Source organism: Conger conger, chromosome 14 (assembly GCF_963514075.1).
Source record: "Conger conger chromosome 14, fConCon1.1, whole genome shotgun sequence".
In the NCBI taxonomy this organism is placed as follows: Eukaryota; Metazoa; Chordata; class Actinopteri; order Anguilliformes; family Congridae; genus Conger; species Conger conger.
This window is the reverse complement of record NC_083773.1, coordinates 40,910,463-40,934,935: the sequence shown is the minus strand read 5'-3', so window position 1 is coordinate 40,934,935 and position 24,473 is coordinate 40,910,463. Positions and strand designations below refer to the sequence as shown.

At 43.5% G+C, this 24,473-nt stretch overlaps 1 protein-coding gene across 4 annotated transcripts in view; it reads right to left on the bottom strand.

The window, feature by feature from the left end:
• Nucleotides 1–24,473, bottom strand: part of znf335 (zinc finger protein 335) — a 31,020-nt gene extending 6,547 nt beyond the window's left edge. For 2 of the 4 annotated variants that reach the window (XM_061220452.1, XM_061220453.1), the window contains exons 1-20: nt 24,186–24,473; nt 19,863–20,060; nt 19,137–19,410; nt 18,182–18,259; nt 15,710–16,930; nt 14,802–14,948; nt 13,695–13,865; nt 12,844–13,108; nt 11,897–12,074; nt 10,198–10,310; nt 9,622–9,640; nt 9,405–9,542; nt 8,440–8,513; nt 7,051–7,211; nt 5,946–6,175; nt 4,498–4,597; nt 3,420–3,505; nt 2,292–2,551; nt 1,787–1,922; nt 471–671 (exon numbers count right to left, since the gene is read on the bottom strand). In XM_061220452.1, the coding sequence (XP_061076436.1) occupies nt 471–671; nt 1,787–1,922; nt 2,292–2,551; nt 3,420–3,505; nt 4,498–4,597; nt 5,946–6,175; nt 7,051–7,211; nt 8,440–8,513; nt 9,405–9,542; nt 9,622–9,640; nt 10,198–10,310; nt 11,897–12,074; nt 12,844–13,108; nt 13,695–13,865; nt 14,802–14,948; nt 15,710–16,930; nt 18,182–18,259; nt 19,137–19,410; nt 19,863–20,054 (4,044 nt within the window). In that variant the 5' untranslated portion in view covers nt 20,055–20,060; nt 24,186–24,473. The remainder of the gene's footprint in view (nt 1–470; nt 672–1,786; nt 1,923–2,291; nt 2,552–3,419; nt 3,506–4,497; nt 4,598–5,945; nt 6,176–7,050; nt 7,212–8,439; nt 8,514–9,404; nt 9,543–9,621; nt 9,641–10,197; nt 10,311–11,896; nt 12,075–12,843; nt 13,109–13,694; nt 13,866–14,801; nt 14,949–15,709; nt 16,931–18,181; nt 18,260–19,136; nt 19,411–19,862; nt 20,061–24,185) is intronic. The other 2 variants (XM_061220454.1, XM_061220455.1) reach the window with 1 other exon arrangement.

The following is a 24,473-nucleotide window of genomic DNA, read 5'->3' as shown; positions in this document are numbered from 1 at the left end:
CATTACAATTACACTACATCCCCATGTGTGTCTGAGGCACAGAGCATACACATAAACCTCTCATTACAATTACACTACATTCCCATGTGTGTCTGAGGCACAGAGCATACAAATAAACCTCTCACTACAATTACACTACATCTCCATGTGTGTCTGAGGCACAGAGCATATACATAAACCTCTCATTACAATTACACTACATCCCTGTGTGTGTCTGGGCACAGAGCATATACATAAACCTCTCATTACAATTACACTACATCCCTGTGTGTGTCTGGGCACAGAGCATACACATAAACCTCTCACTACAATTACACTACATCCCTGTGTGTGTCTGGGCACAGAGCATACACATAAACCTCTCATTACAATTACACTACATCTCCATGTGTGTCTGGGCAGAGCATACACATTTCAGTTTCACTGAATATTACCACCCAGAAACTGAACACTTTTAAGGAGGGACGGACCTTGACATCTGGCCAGGAGGAGGCAGTGAACGGACAATCAGGGCACTTGAAGGTGTTTGGGTCCAAGTGCGCCCTCTTGTGGCTCTCCATGTCAGAGCGGCCGTGGAAGGACTCCATGCAGATCCTGCAGGAGAACCTCTTGGAGCTGAGCTGCTGAGGAGAGGTGGTGGGGGAGGGAGACCCAGGGTCCTCGCTGCTCAGCTGCAGAGGGGCAGGTCACAGGGCGAGGCATTCAAACACCTAATACAACCACTTACTTGCCTCACCCATGGTCAGTTTAAAAGGGGCCCAAGCGTACAATTCGTACTAGTCACTTACAAACAGGGCAGGAACGGATCAGAGAAGCTTTGAAGAAGTAGAGTGAGAAAATCTCAGACCCCTGCCAAAATTACGCGAGTGCTTTGCCAACACTGTGGTAACTGCAGTAGTGTGGTAGTCAAAGTGTTTCATCAAGAAGGCCAGTGACTTTTAATTTGTTTTTTAATTGTTTTTGTAAGAACGAATGTTTGTCAAAATACGTAGGGGTTTTTCTCAACGAGCGAGAGTGTCGAGCCCTCACTGTCCAAGTATTCTCTTGGATGTTTTATTCGATATTGCAATTGTTTTATTAGTAAGATCTGGTATGAATTAACACTTTCCCAGGGGTTGGGTGCCCGCATTTTATTTTCAGGTGTAATGATTCACATGAATATCGACTCACACTGCCTTTGTATTATTCTGTCACAGAAGTAAAAATCACAGGTTAACTGTAGAAAGTGTCTTCTGCGAAAAGCGCTACACAAATAAAATGAAAATTTAATTTAGAAAGTTTAAAAAACAGGTGGCACGGATGGTGCAGTAGGTAGCACTGCCGCCTCACAGCAAGGAGGTCCTGGGTTCGAATCCCCGTCGGCCGGGGCCTCTCTGTGCGGAGTTTGCATGTTCTCCCCATGTCTGTGTGGGTTTCCTCCGGGTACTCCGGTTTCCTCCCACAGTCCAAAGACATGCAGGTTAGGCTGATTGGAGAGTCTAAATTGCCCATAGGTATGAGTGTATGAGTGTGTGAGTGAATGGTGTGTGTGCCCTGTGATGGACTGGCGACCTGTCCAGGGTGTATTCCTGCCTTTCGCCCAATGTATGCTGGGATAGGCTCCAGCCCCCTGCGACCCTGTTCAGGATAAGCGGGTTCAGATAATGGATGGATGGATGGAAGTTTAAAAAACACCAAATTCTCTGCCAAATCTACCTGTTTTAGGGAATACATTTTAACAGGAATTCCTTCCTGAACATTGCGGGCCAATGCCAGCCTGGCCGTGGAGCGTTCAGACATGTCTCACCTCCACCTGCTGTACGGCCCCTGCTCCTATCCCAGAGGTCAGGTAGTATTTGCCCCGGTGCTCTTTCAGGGTGCCGGAGAGAGAGCCACTGCTCACCACCACGGACTGGGAGTCCCCGCCGTCTGCCTCCGCACTGCTACGGAGACAAAGAGTTCCCCCAATGAGTCTCAACTCTTCCCCCAAAGAGTCTCAACTCTTCCCACAATGAGTCGCAACCCTTCCCACAATGAGTCTCAACTCTTCATTCTGTATTGCTTTTTCTAAGTTATGTCTAGGCAGGTTTCCAAAAAGGAGACTCACTTCCAAACATGGAAGCTAAATGATATTATGGGTCTGGGAGATTCATTGTCACGGATAGGCTCCGCTGTGTTTTCAAAAAAGTGCGGTGGCTACCCATGCCACAGAAGGAAAGATCTCAGTGACTGTGAAGAAGGGGTAGCTGTTGGGGCACGGTTGGCAGGAGCATCAGTGATGAAGACTTGTGAAATTATGGATCTTGTGGTACCTGTAGACGGTGGCGGTGCTGTGGATCTCCTCTCCAACCTGCTCCACTACACTGAAGTCCGCCGCGGCCTGGTAGGCATTGATGGCGATCTGGGTGATATCTCCCCCGGCCTCCACTGCTCCGGACTCAAAGGCCTCCCTCACCAGGGCTTCTCCGTTCTCTGACACGTGGAAGGCCACCACTTTCTGGGTCTTTCCCACGACGCCTGCCTCCCCCATGGCCTCCTCCAGAGCCTCTCCCTCCGACTTCAGCACGGCCACCTGAGGGAATGTCAGACGCCAAACAACCTCACAATCTCACGCAATAACCTTCCTTAAAGAAGACTTCTAGCACTCAGATACCGAATAACCTGAACACACTCACGCAATAACCTTCCTTAAAGAAGACTTCCAGCCCTGAAATACCAAACAACCTCACACTCTCACGCAATAACCTTCCTTAAAGAAGACTTCTAGCACTCAGATACCGAATAACCTGAACACACTCACGCAATAACCTTCCTTAAAGAAGACTTCCAGCATTCGGAGTGCTTGGGTAAGTTTGTGCATTGTAATCTGAAATAGACACACATTCGCTTGAAAAATAAACAAATGTTGGCATTTATTTGTGGCTACTAGCACTAGAGTGTAGCCATCTTGGAACAAGCTTGGTCGTGATGCATCTAGGTTGGTTGTCTGATCAAGCTATACGAGAATGCTGACTTTCAATGAGCTCAACAATGAATGGTGAGGAAAAAACAAAACAGAGAAAAACAGAATCTGCAACAGCCGCACTGTTGGCTGCCAGCTCTGAAATGAGTCCACGTCTGGGACGGGGTGATGGGCCAGCAGTGACCGTGGAGTGGTGCAAAGACCAAACCGCTCACATTCGTCAAAGAACCCCTCCGGCACGTAATCTGACTGAATAATAACGTAGTCACTGCAGACCCTTCCCACGCTGCCTGACTGTACCTCATGCAGTACGTTCAATTTCATTGAGCGTACTGCAATAACTTAAACATATTACATGTATTATGAAGACCAGAAAGAAAGGGCATTCCAATGCTTCACAATATATGGGCAAATGCAGTTTCCAACAGAAGTCATATATGGATATGACGTTTTCCAGCATATTCCCTATAGGTAGTACCTGCAGGGAGTTCCCCACCAGCTCCCGTGGGTTACTCATGTTCAGGAGGAGGTCCAGAGCATTCTGGGCCGACAGGTCAGAGGCATCTGGAAACACAGGATTGGACAGAAGGGAATATGGTCAGAACACACACCTTCGCTGCCACAACAGAGGGTATAGAAATTTGTGATAGCATAACAAAGCATAGCATAGCATTACATAGCACAATGGCAACAGGCCATTTGGCACAGCAATGCTCGCCTTTTCCTACCACTAAAGTGTACCTACTGCCTAGTTTGCTTCAAAGCTAAATAGTACCTAGCACCATATCAAGCCTGGTCTTGAAAACCCCGTGTTTCTGCTTCCAGAACAAGTCCAGGCAAGCTATTCCACACAGTGACCTCTCTGTGTGAAAGAATACTTTCCATTATCTGTGCAGAATTTATCCTTTTCCTATTTATTTATGCCTTCTTGTTCTGCTAACCGAACTCACCCTGATGAAACCAATATCAAGTTGAATAAGCATCTTCCAAATTCAGCCGTTGTTCACAAGTAACTACAACCAGAATCTCTCTTACCATATATTAATATTCATCAATGCTTATAAAATACAATGCAAAAGATTATTTGAAATATAATCTGCAAATAACTTTTTTATATAGATAATGGGGTATAATTTTTTTATGTTCAAACAATGATAATAATTTATATGAAAGGATTAAAATCCTGTATACATATCAAGTCCACAGTGAAAATCAATTACTAAGTTTAAGGAGATTTCCTCACAGATACTGTTGTACTGAATCGTGTTTTTTATAACTTCATGATTTTGGCCAATATAAAAGCAAAGGTTCTGAACTTCGACTTACAAGTAAATTATGTGAATCCTTTATTTATCAAACAATAATAGATGAAGGATTCAATCAACATTTGTCCTTAAAAATCAAAAGCAATACTGACACAGTTTGGAAAGTTCAGCAATCTCTGAACTAACTTACCAAACTGAATCTTTTTTTGTTTGTTAAACATGAGCCTTAATCTTTATGAGTAACCCCTTCTTCTGAAGACACACAGGAATCATAGGAGTGGAAACCCTTACCGTGTTCATAGATAATGGTGGCATTCCCCAGTGATTCTGGGGAAACTGTTGCATTCTCTATGGTCTGGATCGCCTGGAGCTCGAGGGGGTCAACTGACACCTAGAAAATGGAGGAAGATGAGAATGAAGAAATGTCATCAGTCTACTCTAATATTTACTATACTGGATAGATCTAATATACTCTATTTTTTGGTATCACAGTTCATTATATATTAAACAGGAGAGACATTTGTTTTTGCTTAGATGTGGAATTAACTCTCAATACTCTGTGGTGTAATTATACACATAGTAAGCACTTTATAAGGTATTTATTGGACTTATTTTCCTTCTGCTGCTGTAGCCTATCCACTTAGCGGTTTGATGCATTGTGTGTTCAGAGATGCTCTTCTGCATGCCACTGTTGTAATGTGTGGTTATTTGCATTACTATCACCTTCCTGTCAACTTTGAACAGTTTAGCCCTTCTCCTCTGACCTCTCTCATTAACGAGACGTTTTTGCCTGCAGAACTGCTGCTCACTGGATGCTTATTTTTTTCGCACCTTTCTCTGCAAGCTCTAGAGCAGTGGTTCTTAACCTTATTGGAGTTACTGCAAGCTTCATCAGTGCATTCACCGAACCCTTCGAAATTGGAAAAATAAAATATGATTTCTTCAAAACATAGGTATATATTTTATTGGAAAATAAAATATATACCTATGCTTTTATCGAACCCCCTGGGGGTTCTCTAGAGACTGTTGTCCGTGAAAATTCCAGGAGATCAGCAGTTTCTGAGATACTCAAATCAGCCAGTCTGGCACCAACAATCATTCCACAATCAAAGTCACTTAGATCCCATTTTTTCCCTCCTATTCTGATGGTTGATGTGAACATTAACTGAAGCTCCTGACCCGTATCTGCACGATTGTATGCACTGCACTGCTGCCACACAATTGAATGATTAGATAATCACATAAAAAAAACTGGTGTAAATAAAGTGCTCAGTGAGTGTACATTGGCACCAGACACACTTGCGTGCCCACAGGCAGCTGACAGATGGGTAATGAGATTAAGAGCAGGCCCGGGGTGTTAAAGGCAGATGGGTAACGAGATTAAGAGCAGGCCCGGGGTGTTAAAGGCAGATGGGTAACGAGATTAAGAGCAGGCCCGGGGTGTTAAAGGCAGATGGGTAATGAGATTAAGAGCAGGACCAGGGTGTTAAAGGCAGCCGACGGGCAGATGGGTAATGAGATTAAGAGCAGGACCGGGGTGTTAAAGGCAGATGGGTAACGAGATTAAGAGCAGGTCCGGGGTGTTAAAGGCAGATGGGTAATGAGATTAAGAGCAGGGCCGGGGTGTTAAAGGCAGATGGGTAACGAGATTAAGAGCAGGACCGGGGTGTTGAAGGCAGATGGGTAACGAGATTAAGAGCAGGACCGGGGTGTTGAAGGCAGCCGGCGGGCAGACTCACGATGGGCCCGCGCAGCGTGTCCTGCAGGCCCTGGGTGTGGTCGTGCTGCTGCTTCAGCTCCTCGATCTGCTGCAGGGTGAAGAAGGGCCGGCGGCGCCGGGCCGGCTCCTCGGGGTGCGTGCGGCACCAGCCGTCGAACGCCTCCAGGTGGCGGCACTGCACGTGCAGGCGCAGGTTCTTCTTGTGCTTGGTCATGAAGTGGCAGAAGTCGCAGGAGAAGGGCTTCTCTCCTGGGAGACGGGGAGAGACACCAGGGCCCCAGCCTACCGTCATCTCTGAGCGTCTCTGGCCTGCTGTAAGAGCTGACAGCACTGAAGATATCGCCTATAACCGGCTGGTATGTTCCAATGGAAACCAGTGCTATATTACATTTTATCAATGTCCGAGAAGAGATGTGCCCAAAGACGTACTGCTCGTACTCATATTCATAATTTGCATCAAATTCAAGTTAAAGGTACAATAGGTAAGATATTTGTGTTAAAACATTGTTACAAGACCATTGTAAATCACTTCCTATCACTGAAAAAGGATAACTGACACGTTGACTCAACCTCTGCCTGTGTTTAAATTCCCGACACTGTACTAATACATTGTCTAGCTGTACAATAATTCAAGCTCATTGGTTAAAAATGGGTTATAATTGCCACAGCCAATGGCGTGGGGGGGTTTCAAAGTCAGCGCATTCACAGAGAAGGGGGAGGGATAAACAGTGTTGTGGTTTGGGGGTGTTTGTTGCGGCAATTCCTCTCTTGACATTTAGAAGTCTGAAATTACCTATTGTACCTTTAAGGGATAGAGCGTTTGATGTTCAGAACACAGAGACTACCTTCTGGTTAGTCAGACCTGTGGTAGCATCTCCAAGCAGAGACGTACATAGGGGCTTGTCTTTGGCAAGTCGGCAGAACTTGGAAAGCGGTTACACATCTTTTGTACAGGCATTGACCAGTGTGTCTGTAGTACGGGCACTGACCAGTGTGTCTATAGTACAGGCACTGACCAGTGTGTCTGTAGTACGGGCACTGACCAGTGTGTCTGTAGTACGGGCACTGACCAGTGTGTCTGTAGTACGGGCACTGACCAGTGTATCTGTAGTACGGGTACTGACCAGTGTGCTTGATGGCCATGTGGGACACCAGGAAGTCCTCCTTGGTGGTGGAGTACTTGCAGTAGTCACACTTAAAGGGCTTGTCCGTGGTGTGAGAGAGCTGGTGGTTGAGCAGGAGCTTCTTGTTGTCGCAGGTGTACTCGCAGAACTCGCACTTGAACCTGCCGTCAGGAGAAAAGCACTGCGTCTCCGTCACATTACATTACACTACATTACATTACACCACATTACATTACAGGCCTTTAGCAGATGCTCTTATCCAGAGCAACGTACAATGAAGTTCAAATCAAAACCAGGAACAAGTGCGATGAGGACCCTAGAGGAAAGTACAGTTACTAGTCCTAGCATAATCACACAGATACAACACAGAATACATCAACTTACCAATGAGCATACCACGGTTGGCAGCTAGAATACCCCGAATACTACAATATGTAAGCATAAGTGCTACTATAATAAGTGCTACTATATGCTACTATGGTATACACATGGCTAATCATAGTAGTGAGGTAGGGAGGGAAAGGTACAGCCTGAAGAGTCTTCAGTCTGCACTTGAAAGTGGTCAAAGACTCTGTGAGGAGTCTTTGGAGGATTTACAGATATCAGTAGCCCTCCTATCAGGAGGGCAAGTAATCTCAATTCACACAACAGACCCTACACAGCTACTAGACTTGTTCTTCTGCAACCTCTGGGGGCCTTGCCATTCTGGTTGCGTGTTTAAATTTTGCTTCTGTGTTGAAATGTTTGGGGGTTTTTTTGTAGTGCTATTTTTAGTTTTGTTTGCAATACTAACTGTCAGTTTGCTTGATTAAATTTACATGTATTGATTGTAAGTGGGCCTTGATGATATTGCACTTCTGTTTATTTTTTGCTTATTTTTTGGAGAGAAGCTGCTTTGTATATTCGACAGTATAACTGACACAATTATGGAAGGCACGGCTTCTGATAATTCTATAGCAAAAAGGCGTTAAAGACACTATTTATTGTGAACACTGTCACTGATAAATAAATATCTCAGTGCCAAATGGCGAAGACCCATTCTTCTCATTCTTTTCTCAAAGAACAAACCAACAAAATAATATAGAGGATGCTTCAGGCCAAATAATACTGACTATTGGAGAAGATAATTATTACAGACAAAGTACTCAAATTTGCAGAGAGGATCTAAAGGATCGCTTCTCAGGAGGCAATCAAATGAAATGAAACCTGTGTTTTAGTTTTGCTGATGTTTTCCCACTTTTGTTGCCATGGATAAGATCTGCTCCATGAATGTAAAGTAAGGTCATGTAATGAGAAGCAAAACCGTGCGAAACCCCCGCCCAAACAGCCAAGAAACAACAATCAAAGAAAACAGACACAACATACACACTGGCAAGGCTTTTCTCTGACCTGTTTCCATAGCTCTGGATGTGAGTGAGAAGATGCATTTTGAAGGTGTAACGTTTCTTGAAGGACTTCCCACACTGAAGACATAAAAAAAGACAGTCTCAAAACACACATATAATCTGGGCCGGCACCAATTTATGCCATTATTAAAAACATTTTATTAAACCGATTTAGCGGGCACTATTATTTAGAGGTCACAAACAAAACAGCGTTCAAGAGAACGAGACAACAGTTGAGGCACGAAACGTGCTCTTGGACGCAGTAACAGGGCACACAGGAAGTGAGCTGCACTGTTAAGAGTCACCAGCTACCCTGTCAATCGCATTCAACTGTCCTATCACCACAGACAGTAACAAATCAAGTGTGGGGAATTGTAGACTGTGACTGTCAGAAGATTGTCAGTGACTCTGCTGTCCTGACTGCAGTAGCAAGCTCATTCCACAGCCGGGGTCCAGAAAACAGAGAGGTGACCGGCGGACAGTGTAAGCATGTGAAAAAATAGTATACTAAATTCAATTGATATAAAATATTATTATACTTCAAGTATTCTTAAGTATAAAATATTATACTTCAGTTATACTTCGGAATACTGTTTTTTCAGACGGGTAAACCTTTTATTGTTATACCAAGGACAGTGCACAATTAATCAACATTTCAGTTTCCACATCAATGTAAATGTGCCAGAGTTAGCTAATGAGCTCATTTTCATCTGTAGTCCCTGGGCAGGTTATTACAAATGAGTAATATCCGGATGTTATCAAAACAATGCTACAGCAGGCGCTACAATTCAACGCAATACAATACAATAAAATACAAAACATAAATACATTACATAAGTAACAAATATACTGTATATAAAAACAGTGAGAGTATGCAGAGGCAGCGCCAGAGATGCAGCAGTATGATTATTCATGATTGCAATGCAGTGTTAATCATGAGTGCGATGCCGGACTGGTTAGCGCACGCACCTTGTCACACATGTGTGGTTTCTCGGTGCTGTGGGTCTTCATGTGCTGCGTCAGGCGTTTCTGCATGGGGTAGACCCTGTTGCAGACGGGGCAGGGGAACTGCGTGTTCCTGGGGACCTGCGAGGCGCCAGGGAAAAACTGCTATGGCATGAAAACAAAATATGGACAAAAGCCATTTTCATAACAAAGAGTCGTAAGACCAAGGTTAACAACTTACCATGTCTGCTTTCTTTTTTCTGGGAAGAAAATCCGGAGAGGGGAAGAAAATGGCAATTTCAGGTGATGATGGTGCACAAATTCACATCAGAATGATAATAAATAATATACAGTACCAAGCAAAAGCATACTTTGTCACCTAAGTGTTACAAGCAAAAGCATACTTGCCAAATATGTTACAACCAACTTAAAAATGGTTCTAAGACATTTTAGTGCAGTCTGTAAGTATTTGGATATTTTTTGGTTTTGCAGGGACATGCATACAAATGGCTGTAATTCCTACAGTACATGGATAGTTCACCCAATATGGATGCAAATACCATCATATTGAAGCGGTCAGCTTCACAGTAGCTTATGGAAATCTGAATAAACATCTTAACTTTAACCTTAACGTTTTTTATTTTTCCAAATACAATATTGAAGCCAAAGCAACAAAATGTCTGCCACTAACCTACAGTAATACTGTAACTGTAACTCCTCTGACCATTCAAGACAAGAATTTGGAGTACTTTCTTGAGTTACTGTAAAACCTCTGTTGCCTACTCTCCTACAATCTCCAGAATTATTCTGAACGCACTTGTCTTTGTTGTGTATGGCAGAGTGGCGAACAACGTCCTTCCTGTACACACTGCTGTAGTCACACTCCTCACACTTGTATGGCTTGGTTCCCTCGTGGTTGAACATGTGCTCCTGCAAAAACGCAGAGGAAACAAGAGAGGAAGGTTTAGAAGAAGTCTGAATGCACCATACACAATTTCAAACTTCAAGTAAACAAGTAACAATGAACAAATCCTCTGCTGTAGTAAGTAAGTACATGTAATGTTGTACTGCCAAAGAAGCAAGGTTTAAAGGAGTAACATGGTGGTTGAATGTGAGCCTAAAATTCCCACTATAATAGTTCACCCAAACTGTTTGGCCAGGGGCGCAAACTGTGGGTCACAAGTTAAATGGGATGGATAAGGGGTGTAGTTATCCTCGTGTGACGTCCTACTAAAAGAATGCTTGGTTGAAAATAGGACGACACATTTAAAACACTTACTTCTCCAAAACTAAAGAACGGACAATTCCGGTGTGGACTGCCTACTTTGTACAAATTGCATATAAAAACTGAGAAAGTGCGACCAACCACCATGTTACTTAAACCTTGCATTTGGGTTGCACTGAAGGCAGCATGTGGTGCTGTAGGAACACTACTGCCAGTCACCATCTTGAGTTCAATTTGTGGCAGTTGATGTATGCATCTATTGAGCACTAGATGACTGAATTGCAGGTGAGAAAACTGGCCCATATAAACTGCAGTCCATAATGATGACATATGACTACAGATTTATTTTGTTATTTTTTATAAGCCAATGGAAAGGATGGGAAAGTAGCCAAATCACCAAAATATCTTAAAATATTTTTTGAACATAGAATTAAGCTGTCCATAATGCAAAGCTTGTTTGAACAATTTAAAAACTCTTTCAAACCAATACATGGCAATATAAGCAGTCTCTAATAGTTTATAATTATAAATAAATTCAATCATGACCAAATTCTTTATTTAAATTTTAAAATATTAAAATATTAAAAATATTTTTCATCTGAATGGTATCATAATATACAGAGCCTAATCCTAAGCATAATCTTTTCACATTTTGTCTTGCTGTGTAGGCCAAAAATACAGTCTTCTTGGACATATCAACTTTGCACATGTCAATTTTCAGATCACACCACAACTTCTTTGTTCTTGTTTTGCTATCCTGTGTTTGCCATCTGGCTTGGGTCATTATGCTGTTGGAACATACATTTTTGTTATACATACAAAACTCTTTCAGACTGAGTCGTGTTCGGCAAATTCTTGAGAATTCATCATGCTCCATCGACTTTGGTGACCATAGGCAAGTTATACAGTACGTGTTATTAACATCTTCAGGTCTCAGCATGGACGTCTGTGCGTTCTTTATGACCGGGATAATTGATTTCTGCTTTGCCAGAAATGTTCCTGATTTGCTATTATATTTAAAATGCATCTCATACAGTGCCTATATAAAAAAAAGGTAGCTATTCAGTACAGTAAACTGGTTTCCACCTCTCACAAAAGACAGCTCTTCAGGAGCAACTGGGGGGTGAGGTGTCTTGCTCAGGGACATGTCGACACACCCAGGGCGGGATCGTACCGCTCTTACCTCCTGAGCTAATGTCGCCCCCGTATACATGATGACAAACAAAATATTCCAAACGGGAAAATACATTTTCAGGTCTTCTGAGGAGGACCCCGCTGTAGAGGAGCCCACCTTGAGCGATGACCAGCGCTTGCAGCGGTAGCTGCACTGCAGGCACTTGAAGCGCTCGGGGTCGTTCCCCTCGTGCGAGTCCACGTGGAAGCGCAGGTCGTCCTGAGACAGGAAGCGCGAGCCACAGATCCGGCAGTTATGGGGCCTCAACAGTGGCTTCAGCGACTTATAATACCTGCTGTGAGAACAAACGATTTATATCACCTGTGAGAACAAACGATTTCTAACACCTGTGAGAACAAACGATTTATATCACCTGTGAGAACAAACGATTTATAACATTTATAACGGAAATAAACAGGTTATTCAGAGTTGCACATAACATACATACAGGGCGGCCTGTAGCGTAGTGGTTAAGGTAAATGACTGGGACACGCAAGGTCGGTGGTTCTAATCCCAGTGTAGCCACAATAAGATCCGCACAGCCGTTGGGCCCTTGAGCAAGGCCCTTAACCCGACATTGCTCCAGGGGAGGATTGTCTCCTGCTTAGTCTAATCAACTGTACGTCGCTCTGGATAAAATGCCAATAATGTAATGTAATGTAACTGTATTTAGGAATTAGGGAGGCTAGCTCTACAGGTGCACCAAAAAAAAGGAATATTGTGTAAAATGATATCATCAACATTTTCTGTATTATAATAAAATCAAATTATATTTGATTGGACTTATGTAATATTCTAATGTTTTGAGATACTGGATTTTTGGATCACGGATCATGAGCTGTATGCTGTAATCATCAAGATTAAAACAAAAAAAGGCTTGAAATATTTCACTTTATGTGTAATGAATCTAGAATATATGAAAGTTTCACTTTTTGAATTAAATAACAAAAAAACTTTTCCACGATATTAACATTTTTTGAGATGCACCTGTACATTACATTTCACATTATAATATGCTATACACAAAAGCAAAACTGTGTCTTACAGCTGCGACGGTCTCTTACTTGCGGTTCATGTACTTTTTGTACTTCTTGCGGAGAAAGCGCTTGGACGGCCGCCCCCGTTTCCTGGGGTAAAACTCGACCTCCTCGGGCCCTGTGTTTGAGGAAGGGTCCTTGTTCTCTGAATCTGATTGGCTGACACCCGGCTCAGCTCCATTTTCATTCGCAGAGGACGCAGGCCCATTGTCCAATCCAGAGGAGCTGGCCTCCTCTGGGACCTGGGCATCCGAACTCTTATTCCCCTCCGACGCCTCCACTTCAGCCATTTCTGAAGCAAGAAACACAGGAAATCATATACTGGAATATGGCATATAAATGTCCTATGATATAGCACAAGATTCCAATTTTTATCAGAAGATCACTAAAATTGCCACCGTGCATCTGAGAATTACCTGGTGGGGATATTTAACTTTAATCTAACAGTCAGGCTGCAGCGCATTGGCCATTTGTCTAAATCCTGATGTCCAAGATTATATTATGTAATCTATAAACAGTAATACATGCATTTAAGAAAATGTACCTTATTGTAAATATCATTGTAATGTCATTTCTGAAATATAATAATTCTGGAATTTTTTACTAAATATATTCTTTATTTGTGGAGGCAGAAACACCGGGGGTTATGTTATGTTATGTTATGTTATGCCACGTTATGTTATATTATGTTACGTTATGTTATATTATGCCACGGTATGTTATGTTATGTTATGTTATGTTATGTTATGTTACGTTACGTTATGTTATGTACAGAAGAAACCAGTTTGGAACAGTTAGAGGCATGAAGGAGGCAGCATTTGTAACATCAAAGAGGTGAGGTGTGCCTGTTTGAGGTTTTAAGTGGAGGGGGGGCTGACCCCGGCTGCGTGCGCGAGCCCCCGCGGTGTAGGGGAACTTCCTGGGGCGGACCACCCTGCGTCGAGGCCGCTCCACGGTGCAGGAGGAGGAGGAGGAGGAAGGCACGCTGCGGACGAGGGAAGGGGGACGACCCCAGGAGTCTTCATCAGCTGGATTATAATCGCTGTCATCTGGGAGAGAGTGCAGAAGAGCTTAAGAACACCAAGCAAAAAAAAAAAAAAAGGAAATATATCTCGATTTACATGCTTTTCTGTGCCTGACTGATCTTGTCTGGTGCAGTTGGGCCAACTGAGAAGACCAGAAGGCAGGGTTTTGCACTTTGAGATTATTTCCTAGGTTCCAATACAGCAATATATAATGCCTACTGTATGTCAAACAAACAATCATAAGCACATGTTGAGACTCAAACCTCTCAAAGAATTCATAATCAATCATAATGTGTATTAGCAATTTTGCATAAACTATTGTGATTAAAGTGTATATACAAGTCCCTCAATGATAGTGTCACCCACAAATCATATTGATTATCACTGTAGGAATACATGTTATAATGTTATATGTAATATATACAATGCATCTTGTATCTGTTGAATTTATCAAAATAATAATATGCTGCCATGTTAATGCTATGCAAATAATTGGGTATGGATGAGAGTCTTGTTCTGCACAAACTGAATATAAACTTCAGGGCAGTAGCATGTTGTCAAAGATCTGTGCTGATACCTTAATGGAGAGCAGGATGTTAGCATTAGGGCTGATCAATTTCATTTCCTGTCTTTTGAGGCTTTCAGCAAATGCAAACATTTCACTGAAAACGTACGTTTTTTTGTGATTAATTTCCTTAGTTTTTTTAATATTTGAATATTTGAAAGGTCATAATATCAATATGCATTAAAAAAATAAAACCCTTGGCGGAGAACTTGGCTTACATTTAAGAATCTATTCAGCCCATGAGCAAACTAAAGAAATGAAAATCACATTCTCCCGATTTCTTATACGCGGACACCATCTACTGGCAAAAAGTGGTAAATCCTGGGAATCCCTGGAATTTGTCACTGACCCATATATACGTCTATATCATATGCGGGTCACTGCTCTCCACCAACCTGCTGGATCATCAATGGCGCCGGCGTCGATGATGTCATCCTCCTCTTCCTCCCCAGGCTCCTCCGTCTTCACCTCGGCCTTCTGGGGGGCAGCCGAATCACACCGCCGCGGGCGCCCCCGGCCCCGTTTCTTTGGAGGCGGGGCACCTGTGTTTCACGAACAATCACGAAATATCAACACCTGCCTCTACATTATTTTTCAGCAATGGCTTCTCATTAAATCTGATAATGGCACATTCTCGTAAGAAAATTATAAGCGATGAATTATGAAAATCCACATTTTGCAAAACCTGCAACACTGAGAAGTGGATAGAGTCTGGCCTATAGCGGTCACTGTGGGTTAGGCCTTTTGTGTTATAACTCAATGTTGAAAACATCACTTGGTCACCCTTTGTCTGAAAATAAAAACAGCTGTCAATTATTCCCAGCTACATGGGCGAAGATCACAATGCAATGTTTTTTCCAGCACTGTGCATTTATTCCAGTAAAATTAGCACTCAGAAGCCTCTACTGCCAGCCCCACCCCACTCTGCTATGACCGCTAGCCTTGCAGAAAGTCTAGATTGTCTGGTAATGGCTCAAAGCAAGCTGTTATCATATTTCTCATCAAAGGTTGCCTGCAGCTGTAAAATGAGTTTTTGGCCCAAAAATATATAGTGTAAAAAAGTGAGTGCTGAAGTTAAGGCAAGGAGATGGCAGTAATTGAGAGAAAATTGTGAAATGCCCCACCCCTAGCCCATACACAGGCTTAATACTGCTTGCTTGTCCTCATTCTCCTATGAATTATGTATTGCCTGTTGCCACCCATTATTGAATGCTCTGAATATGTACAGCACATTTAATGTATTGGCCTTTACAAAATAAATAATTATTACGGTTATCATCATCATTATTATCTTGCCACATACCTGTGTGCCGAAAGTGTTTGTCTCTCATGTGATTGATCAGGGTGTCTTTGGAGATGCTCTTGTAGGGGCACATCTTGCACTTGAACTGCTGCACTACCACCACCTCCATCATCTCCTCCAGCTCCTCCAGGTTCGGGGGCCGGTCCCGGATCCCGCTAGGGAGCCCGGAGCCCTCCGCCTCCCCGCTGCCCTGGGCCTCGGCACGTGCCGGGCCCTCCGAGGGCCCCTCCTCTCCCCCCGGCCGGCCGTGGGGGTCCTGGTGCGGCACGGCCTCCCTCTCGGGGGGCGGAGCGTACTCGCCCGTGCTGCCGATGTACTGGCCCTGCTGGTCCGGAGCGTAGTCGCCGTAATGGGAGTGCTGGGGCTGGTCAGGGCAGTCCAGAGACCGGCCCTCCCCGTAGATGGAGCCCTGGGGGACGCCGCAGTCCATGTAGCAGCAGGCCTCGTCCCGGTCGTGCGAGTTCTGCGTCTGGTCAGGGGCGTCCTGGCAGCAGTCCATGTAGCGGGAGTGCTGTGGCTGGTCCGGACCATCTGTCACACAGTCTCTGTACTGCTGAGCCTGGTCCGAGTTATCCGCACTGCAGTCGATGTAGCGGGAGTGTTCAGGGTCATCCGACCCGCCTGCCACACACTCTCTGTATTGCTGGGCCTGGTCTGAGTTATCCGCGCTGCAGTCGATGTAGCGGGAGTGTTCAGGGTCATCCGACCCGCCTGCCACACACTCTCTGTATTGCTGGGCCTGATCCGAGTTATCCGCGCTGCAGTCGATGTAGCGGGAGTGTTCAGGATCATCCGACCCGCCTGCCACACACTCTCTGTATTGCTGGGCCTGGTCCGAGTTATCCGCGCTGCAGTCGATGTAGCGGGAGTGCTCGGCCTGGTCTGGCCGCTCCATGGAGCAGTCCAGGTAGTCAGAGTGGCCGGCGCTGCACTCGGCATACTGGGAGTGCTGCGATTGGTTGGAGTCCTCGCCCCCGGCGCATTCGCTGTACCCGTGCGTGGGGTGCTGGCCCGAGTTGTCGGCGCTGCACGCCACGTACCCCGAGTGCCCCGGCTGGTCGGGCTGATCGGGGTCCATGGCCTCGCGGTCGGGCAGGCTCCCCCGCCGCTCCCCCAGGTCGGACTGCTCCAGGCAGGTGGACGTGGGGCCCTCCCCCAGGGCCTCGATGGTGATGCGGCTGGACAAGGCAGAGGAGGACATCCGCGACACCATGGGGGCACCTGGAGATACAAAAGTTCAAAGATCCCACTCTGTAAACTGCCACGTGCATACTTTCTATACATTCTCCATTACATTCGGCGTCCCTCAGGGATCAATTCTGGGGCCAGTTTTGTTCTCCATTTATATGCTCCCATTTGGCCATATGATTTATAAACATAATATATGTCATTTTCATGCTGATGACACACAACTTTACCTCTCTGTCAAGGTTAGCTCTTCAAGATTGCTTAATTGATATTCATTGCTGGGTGGCCCAAAATGTTCTGCAGCTGAACAGAGATAAGACTAAGGTTTTAATTATTGGTCCCAACCATGAGTCTTATATCCCCTAATTGAAACTCTTTCAGGTTGAAAGTAAAGCCTGCTTCCCGGAACTTTTTCTAACTTTTTTATTCTCGCCTAAATTATATATTTATTTTACCGCAAAAAGGTTGCACAATCTTGCTACTATCAGCTCTGAAATGTTGCTAAGATTAGACCATTACTAAGAAAGTAATTCATGCATTTATTTAATCTTGATTAGATTACTGCAACTCATTGTATGCCGGTGTACGTAGTCATGCTCCGTCTAGGCTCCAGCTGGTTCAAAATTTGATATTAAGTGCCGTAATGTCGTACTTTCATTTAAGTGCCCTAATGTCGTACTTTCATTTCAGTGCAGTAAAATAACACATATTACCCCAACCCTGGCCAAATACCGCTGGCTTCCAGTTATTTTTAGAATTAATTTTGAAATTCGATGAATTACTTTTAAATGCTGTGCATGGCCAAGCTCTTTCATATATTTGAGCTTTTAGTGCCGTATAGATCTGGGAGATCACTCAGGCCCTTACTGTCCCTTGCTCAAGGTTAAAAACTAAGGATGATGGATCCTTCTCCTACCTGCACTACCTGTTGATATTTGAAAGGCAGAGATAGTTGACAGTTTTAAGTCACTTTTAAAAACACACTTATTTGATTGGCCTTTGGGTGAATTATGTTTATTTTATCTTACGTTAAATCTGATTTTTTGTCATTTATTTTTTGGAGGGGGGGGGGGCGCTTTGTGTGTCATGTAAGTGCTATTATTATTATTATTATTAATTGTACATTTGTATTAGATATTTTAACAATAAAAACACACATGAGGAGGAAGGACAAAACAGTACAAATAATAGTAAACAGTAAGGGGGAGGGGAGGCATAATGCAAAACTATATAACGCGCTAGAAGAACTAGAACTTCCATAAAACTGAGCATTTTAACACTTACCATCATCAGGCCCCTGCAATATCAGATACTGGGTGGTCTCAGCTCCCCCGTCCTCAGCACTGGTCACTGCAATACAGCCTGAGGGACACACATTTTGACCGTGACTAAAGCTACCTCCAAAAAAAAGGTGCATAATGAAATAAATGTAGATATATACACGCATTGTCAAAAACTGAAATGCACAAAATATAACATACATATACAATGGGCACCAGAATTATTGGCACCCCTGACTGGCAATGCACAAAAAGGCTTAGAAAATGAGCCATATGATTATTGAGAAATGCCAACATGTGAAAAATACTGGACTTTATAAATGTTTCAACGAAACCAACCCAAATCAAGGTTCCATAATTATTGCCACCCCTGGTTTAGTACTTGGTGCATCCACTTCCTGGCAAGGATAACAGCATGGAGTCTTTTTCAGTAATCCTAAGGTAAAGGAACACGTTTGGAGCGATTTTGGACCATTCCTCTATGCAGATCCTTGCAAGATCCTTCACATTCTTGTGTTGTGCTTATCAACTGCCCTCTTCAGTTCAGCCCACAGCTTTTTGATTGGATTGTGGTCCGGAGCCTGAGATGGCCATTGCAGAGCATTGATCTTATTGTCATGGAACCATTTCTGTGTGGATTTTGAGGTATGCTTTGGAAAATTGAATTGCCGGAAAGTCCACCTACAGCCAACTCTCAACCTTGTGGTAGAGGCAACCAAATAGTCAGCCAGAATTTCCTGATACTTGGTGGATCATTGATACATTGATCACTGACCAACCACCAAACTTCACCATGGGTATGAGGCACATCTCCTACATGCCAAATTTGTGTTCTCTCAAACGCTGTTCGTTTAATTTTAAACTGGTGGAATAGACAGAATTATGCTGCAGGGACCTCAAATAACACCAATAACAATGTGTACAGCCAACAGCAAACCCAAGGGATGGGAGGCACTTGCCATTCATAATGTCAGGCCCGATGGTGGACTCGATGATCTTATCGATGGCCGAGCCCAGGTCTGAGGACGTGGACGCGGTGGAGTCCGACACGATCACCCCCCCGTCCGACACCATGCTGGAGTGCACCAGCACCTGAGCGGACTCCGACACCAGGATGGACTGCGTCACCGTGGAAACGCTCGACACGCTGGTCGACTGAGCGACGGAGGACGAGTCGGGGAGGTGGGCCATCCCTCGGACATCCGTGCTGGAGCTGGTCTCCGGAATCAGCTCCTGAGACGATAAGCAGAGGTTAAACACAAACCTTTTACACGTAGTGCAGTTGTTGGGGAACTAGGTTCATAAACCTTAGAGTTCGTAGCCGTGAGTATGCAGGCTTTCATTCCAAACAATGAATGGTGCCTTGAACTGATTCCAACTAAGCATTCAGCCAAATTAATTTAACTGCATTAAAACACAGAATATAAGCAACAGCTGTTTCGACAATGCAAATAACACATTTCACTTCATATACATTACGTGCAAACCTACAGCCCTGATTCAGCAAATAATTGAACTAATTATATCATCAAGGGTGGAATAAAAACTAGCATACACACAGCCCTCAATGGCACTGAGTTTGTGATCACTGCACAAGGTTCCAGGTTCAAATCCCAGATGAGCCTTTACCAATGCACCTTTAAACACAAGAGTAAAATGGGAACGTGGATGTGTATGAGCCCTACCACGAGCCCCTCGGAGCTCTGTCCCACGTGAGAGTCGGACTCGGGTGTGAGGGCGTGCACAGCCACGGTGTCGCTGCTGTCGGCTGACATGGCCTCCGATGTCTCCATGCCCATTCCGCTCTCAGAGGGCTCCTCCAGACCAGAAGGGCCCGCATCGCTGCTGCTCTCCACGGCATTCTCCTCAGAGTCCATCCCGCCCTGGAACACGCACAGGGAGCCCCTCTTTACAGTCACGCACAAAGACACTTCACAAGCATTCATCATTTCTACACACTTTTACAGCCACCATTACCTCATTATAAAGAGCCTCTTTTACAGACGGTCACATCAGAAAACACTGTGCAGTTTTATAGGCATTCAGTAAAAACCAGCCATTTTACACCATCACACAGGAGAAAGGTTTTTTTTTTTTTAAACTTATATTGTCACAGATGGCTTTAATTTTCCAGTTATCTGTCAACATTTTTGGTGATATTGTCCTCAAATTTGAAAGGGGATTTGTCCAGTGTTGTGACTTGGCTCCATTGTGTTTCTAAGTGCACCAGCCACAGTTACAATGATCTGTATCCAGTCAAAAACAGAAAATCTTTTCAGTGAGAAAAAAAGCTTCCACTTTCACCGTGTTCGAGCTTCTGTAACTTTGTTTTAGTAACATTTAGAGTAATTCTGACTCTTGGAAAACAAACCCCAAAGGGTTACCTTTCAGAATAGACCAGGATTATGCTTATAGTCAAAAATAGTAACAATTCTATTTTAGGTATGTCATTTTTAAGCTTGCGTCAAGAAAAGGGACAATACTTAAGGGGTTTAACACAACCACAAGCTTGCCAATCTGATTCACAGTGTTCATAATGTGCTACAGTGGCCTAGCAGAGATCCCCATACACATTACAAAACGTGTGGTTTTGTTGCTTATTCATTTCTGTGAGTATGTAATATAAGTCAGACATATGCAGACTTGGAACCAGGACATAATTTATCAAAATGGTATGTGTTTTGGTTTAATGAGCAAAATAATTAACTCATTTTAGCATCTGTGCTTGTACAGCTGAATTTGAAAATGTGTTTGTTACAATTGTGAAGTGTTAATTGTGTTATACACTAGGCGACTGAAACACACTATAGTGAATCAAATTTGCTAGCTGGGGTTAGGGATAGTTAGTACAAATGTTTTATGTGAACAACTGTACAACATGAAGATTTAAATCACAATTACATTTTGTTTCTATTTATACACAACTGATAAATACTTTTAACCATGGGTTTTTTTGGAACATGAGTGCAATTTTTCTCTCTTGTTCACGGAATGCGGACAAGAGACAAAAGCAAGAAACCACAATTCATCCATCTCGTAAATAAACTAAAATAAATGGCATTCCTATTTGGTTGCAGTTTAAACATCCAGGTTATGCTCTTTTGAGCCAACTGAAAATAATGCTGATATTTAATAATGCAGTTATTTTTCCTTGTTACAATTGTGCGGCACCTGTTAGAAATGTCACACACATACTTGGTAAATGGTTGGCATTTATATAGCGCCTTTATCCAAAGCACTGTACAATTGATGCTTCTCATTGACCCATTCATACACACACTCACACATCCACTGCGATTGACTGCCATGGAAGGCGCCGACCAACTCGTCAGGAGCATTTGGGGGTTAGGTGTCTTGCTCAGGGACACTTCGAAGCAGCCTGGGCGGGGGATCGAACCGGCAACCCTCAGACTGCCAGACGACTGCTCTCACTGCCTGAGCCATGTCGCCCCAATTCGCCCCAATTGTGTCGCCTTCACAATTGTAACATCAGACAAGATTTACGTTTGTTTAAATTGTAAATTAACCATCTGCAATCACCTGAAATCTAACATGTCTTATTCAAGCAGATAAGGGTATGCTCTTTGTGGTTAAATTTCATGGTTTTTGATGGCATTGCCTTGAGTACTAAGTGAAACAGGACACTATCGTATCAGTTCTCCCCTACTAATTTGTTTTGTGTCTGTTATTCTACCGGTTTGAAGTAAAACAGCCTATGATAGAGAATCTTGAGTGAGTACCTGCACGCACTGAATTAGTGGCTTTCTACGGCTGAATAAGTGAGCCATGGGAAAAAGCTATTGTATAACACGGGTAAGGTATACAGTACTTCAAGCACCTTGTATCAGAGTTGCCAAGTGTGCTTATAATGCATGACTTTCGGCTTGTTCTTTTCTGAAAGTCGCAGGCTGCAGATTTTTGGGCTTGTTTTCTAGGCGGACGGCGCAGAGATGGGGACAGAATTATTTCTGGTAATTTAACCTTGTTTGCGACGTGTTGAAGAAAGAAAAAAAAAAAACATGGTGCAGAATGTAGAGTGAGGCAACATGATCGGTGCATCCTGCAATGGGAATTGTAATGTGCAGTGTGTGGCTTGCTCCTCAGTTTTGTCATCTTTAGCTACCGATGTGTGCTGCTGATGAGAGCCAGTAGCAGCACACAGTATAAGTATTACATTGACAGGCAGAGATCTCCACACATTGCAGCATAAAATTAGTTTTTGCAGTTGGCGGGATTAAGCAGAAATCAGGAATTCAGACTGTTTTATACAGAAGAATTTGAATACCATCTCAGTCTAAAACATAGCTAAGATGTCATGCGGTTGCTAGCAAATGGGACGAATAGGGTAAGCACATCTATTAAACCCGTGTACCCATTACTACGTCTAAAAAAGGCTGTACTACATTCACGGATAACCCAATATTAATTAACGTCATCGTTTCATTTCAAACCCAAAGTGGTGGAGTGCAGAGCCAACAACAAAACATTCTGTCACTGGCCCAAACTGGCTAAATTATGTTTATCTGAAAAATTTTAACAAAACAAGATTTTGTTAAGCAGTATTTATATTTATTGTTTAGATGTTACGTAGTGCCACCCTGTCTTTACCCTGCTGCTAGAAATTAAGCTTATCTATATGAGTGTCAAAATGTTTTAAAAAATTACAATAGTACAGTGCAGTCCTTATGCATTTGGACAGTTGGTACAATTTATGTGCCTTTGGCTCTGTACTCCGGCACATGGGATTTTAAATTAAACAAATGTGAGGTTAAAGTACAGATTGTCCCCTTTAATTTACATCCATATCGGGTGACGCATGTAGGAATCACATCCCTTTTCATACATTGCACCCCCATTTTTCTCAGGTGCTTCAGAATAGTCCAGTGTATTCAGTTGCTTCCTTATTGCACAGGTATCAGAAAGCTTTCAGTAACTAGTCTTTGATTCTAAGCTTTCGATTGCCTTGAGAGTGTTATTGGCTTTTGTCAACATGAGGCCCAGAGTTGTGCAAGAGGCCCACATTTTAAAAAGTGTGACAGTAAGCATGACATTACAAAGTTACAGGAAATACATGATTTGATTTTAGCTATCTAGCGAGCCACTGAATACTAATGCAGCGAGTCATAGGTGCGGTAACTAGAATTCCATCGCCCCGCCGTATGTATTACGTATGTATGTATCTTTCGTCCTAGGCTAGGTGAATCATCGGGCAACTGCACTTCACCGGCTAGGCCAATCTGACACTCTAGCTAGTAGTTGTAAATAATGTTGCTCCGCTGACAAAATCGGTGTGGCTATGTGGCAAAATTAGTAGCCTACTCTTTCAACAACCTCTATGTAGAACCCTGCCAGCTTGCAAGCTAACTAGCTAAACGCGCGAGACTGTTGGCCTTAGCCAAGGATCCAAGCATAATTTGGGAAATCCATCTCGTTAGCTAGCTACCGGTCTCATATGCTTCGAAACATATTATTTTCACCGTGACACAGCGAGTCTCTTGTATACTGATCATTGGTAGCAAAAGTCACCGAAGTTAACTAGCTAACTGGTGTAGTGTATTTTGCAATCGCTGTAGCTACACGCTAGCTACCGACTGTGTAATTGTGCGTTCCGTGGTCAGTTGAACTGTAGACACACAAAATTTGAATTAATAAACTATTGTCTTTATGGTGAAGGGTTACATAGTAATACCTCAGTCACATATTACAACAATCACTCCATTCACGCACTACGATTTAAGACCATTTCATATCCCCGCTTCGCAGAAACACTCTAGACACGCTTCGCCTTTCTCCAATTTAAACCCGGGCCGAGCTGCCCTCCCCACTGCCTGCTGCGCGCCGCCATTTTCCTGAGCCACTATTTCGATTCAGGCAGTCTACAAACTCCTATCTGAGGATGAGGGACCCCGAGGGCCTTGTCGGTATGGTCAGACCGCCTTGTCTCCTTTCCGGAACAATTTATTAACTTCATTTTCTCTACCATCGCATTCCCGGGTAGTTTTACTTACCGCAACTTCTGTGCTGGATTGTTTCAACTTTAATCTACAGGTCAGAAAACAAGTAAAAATGAAACTGATAAATGCTCCGGCATTCTAACCGGACGCCATCAACTTCTTCTTGCTACTTCAGGACGCCGACCGGATCTCATTTATGCTTCGATTTTGGGAAATGAGGACATGTTCTAATACTACACTGAATAATTACGAAGCTGATATTGGATTGTGCCTACATAATATGTTAACAGTAAACATACTCTCCTTGTTTTAAATCGGTTACTTCTATAATAAACTATGGAC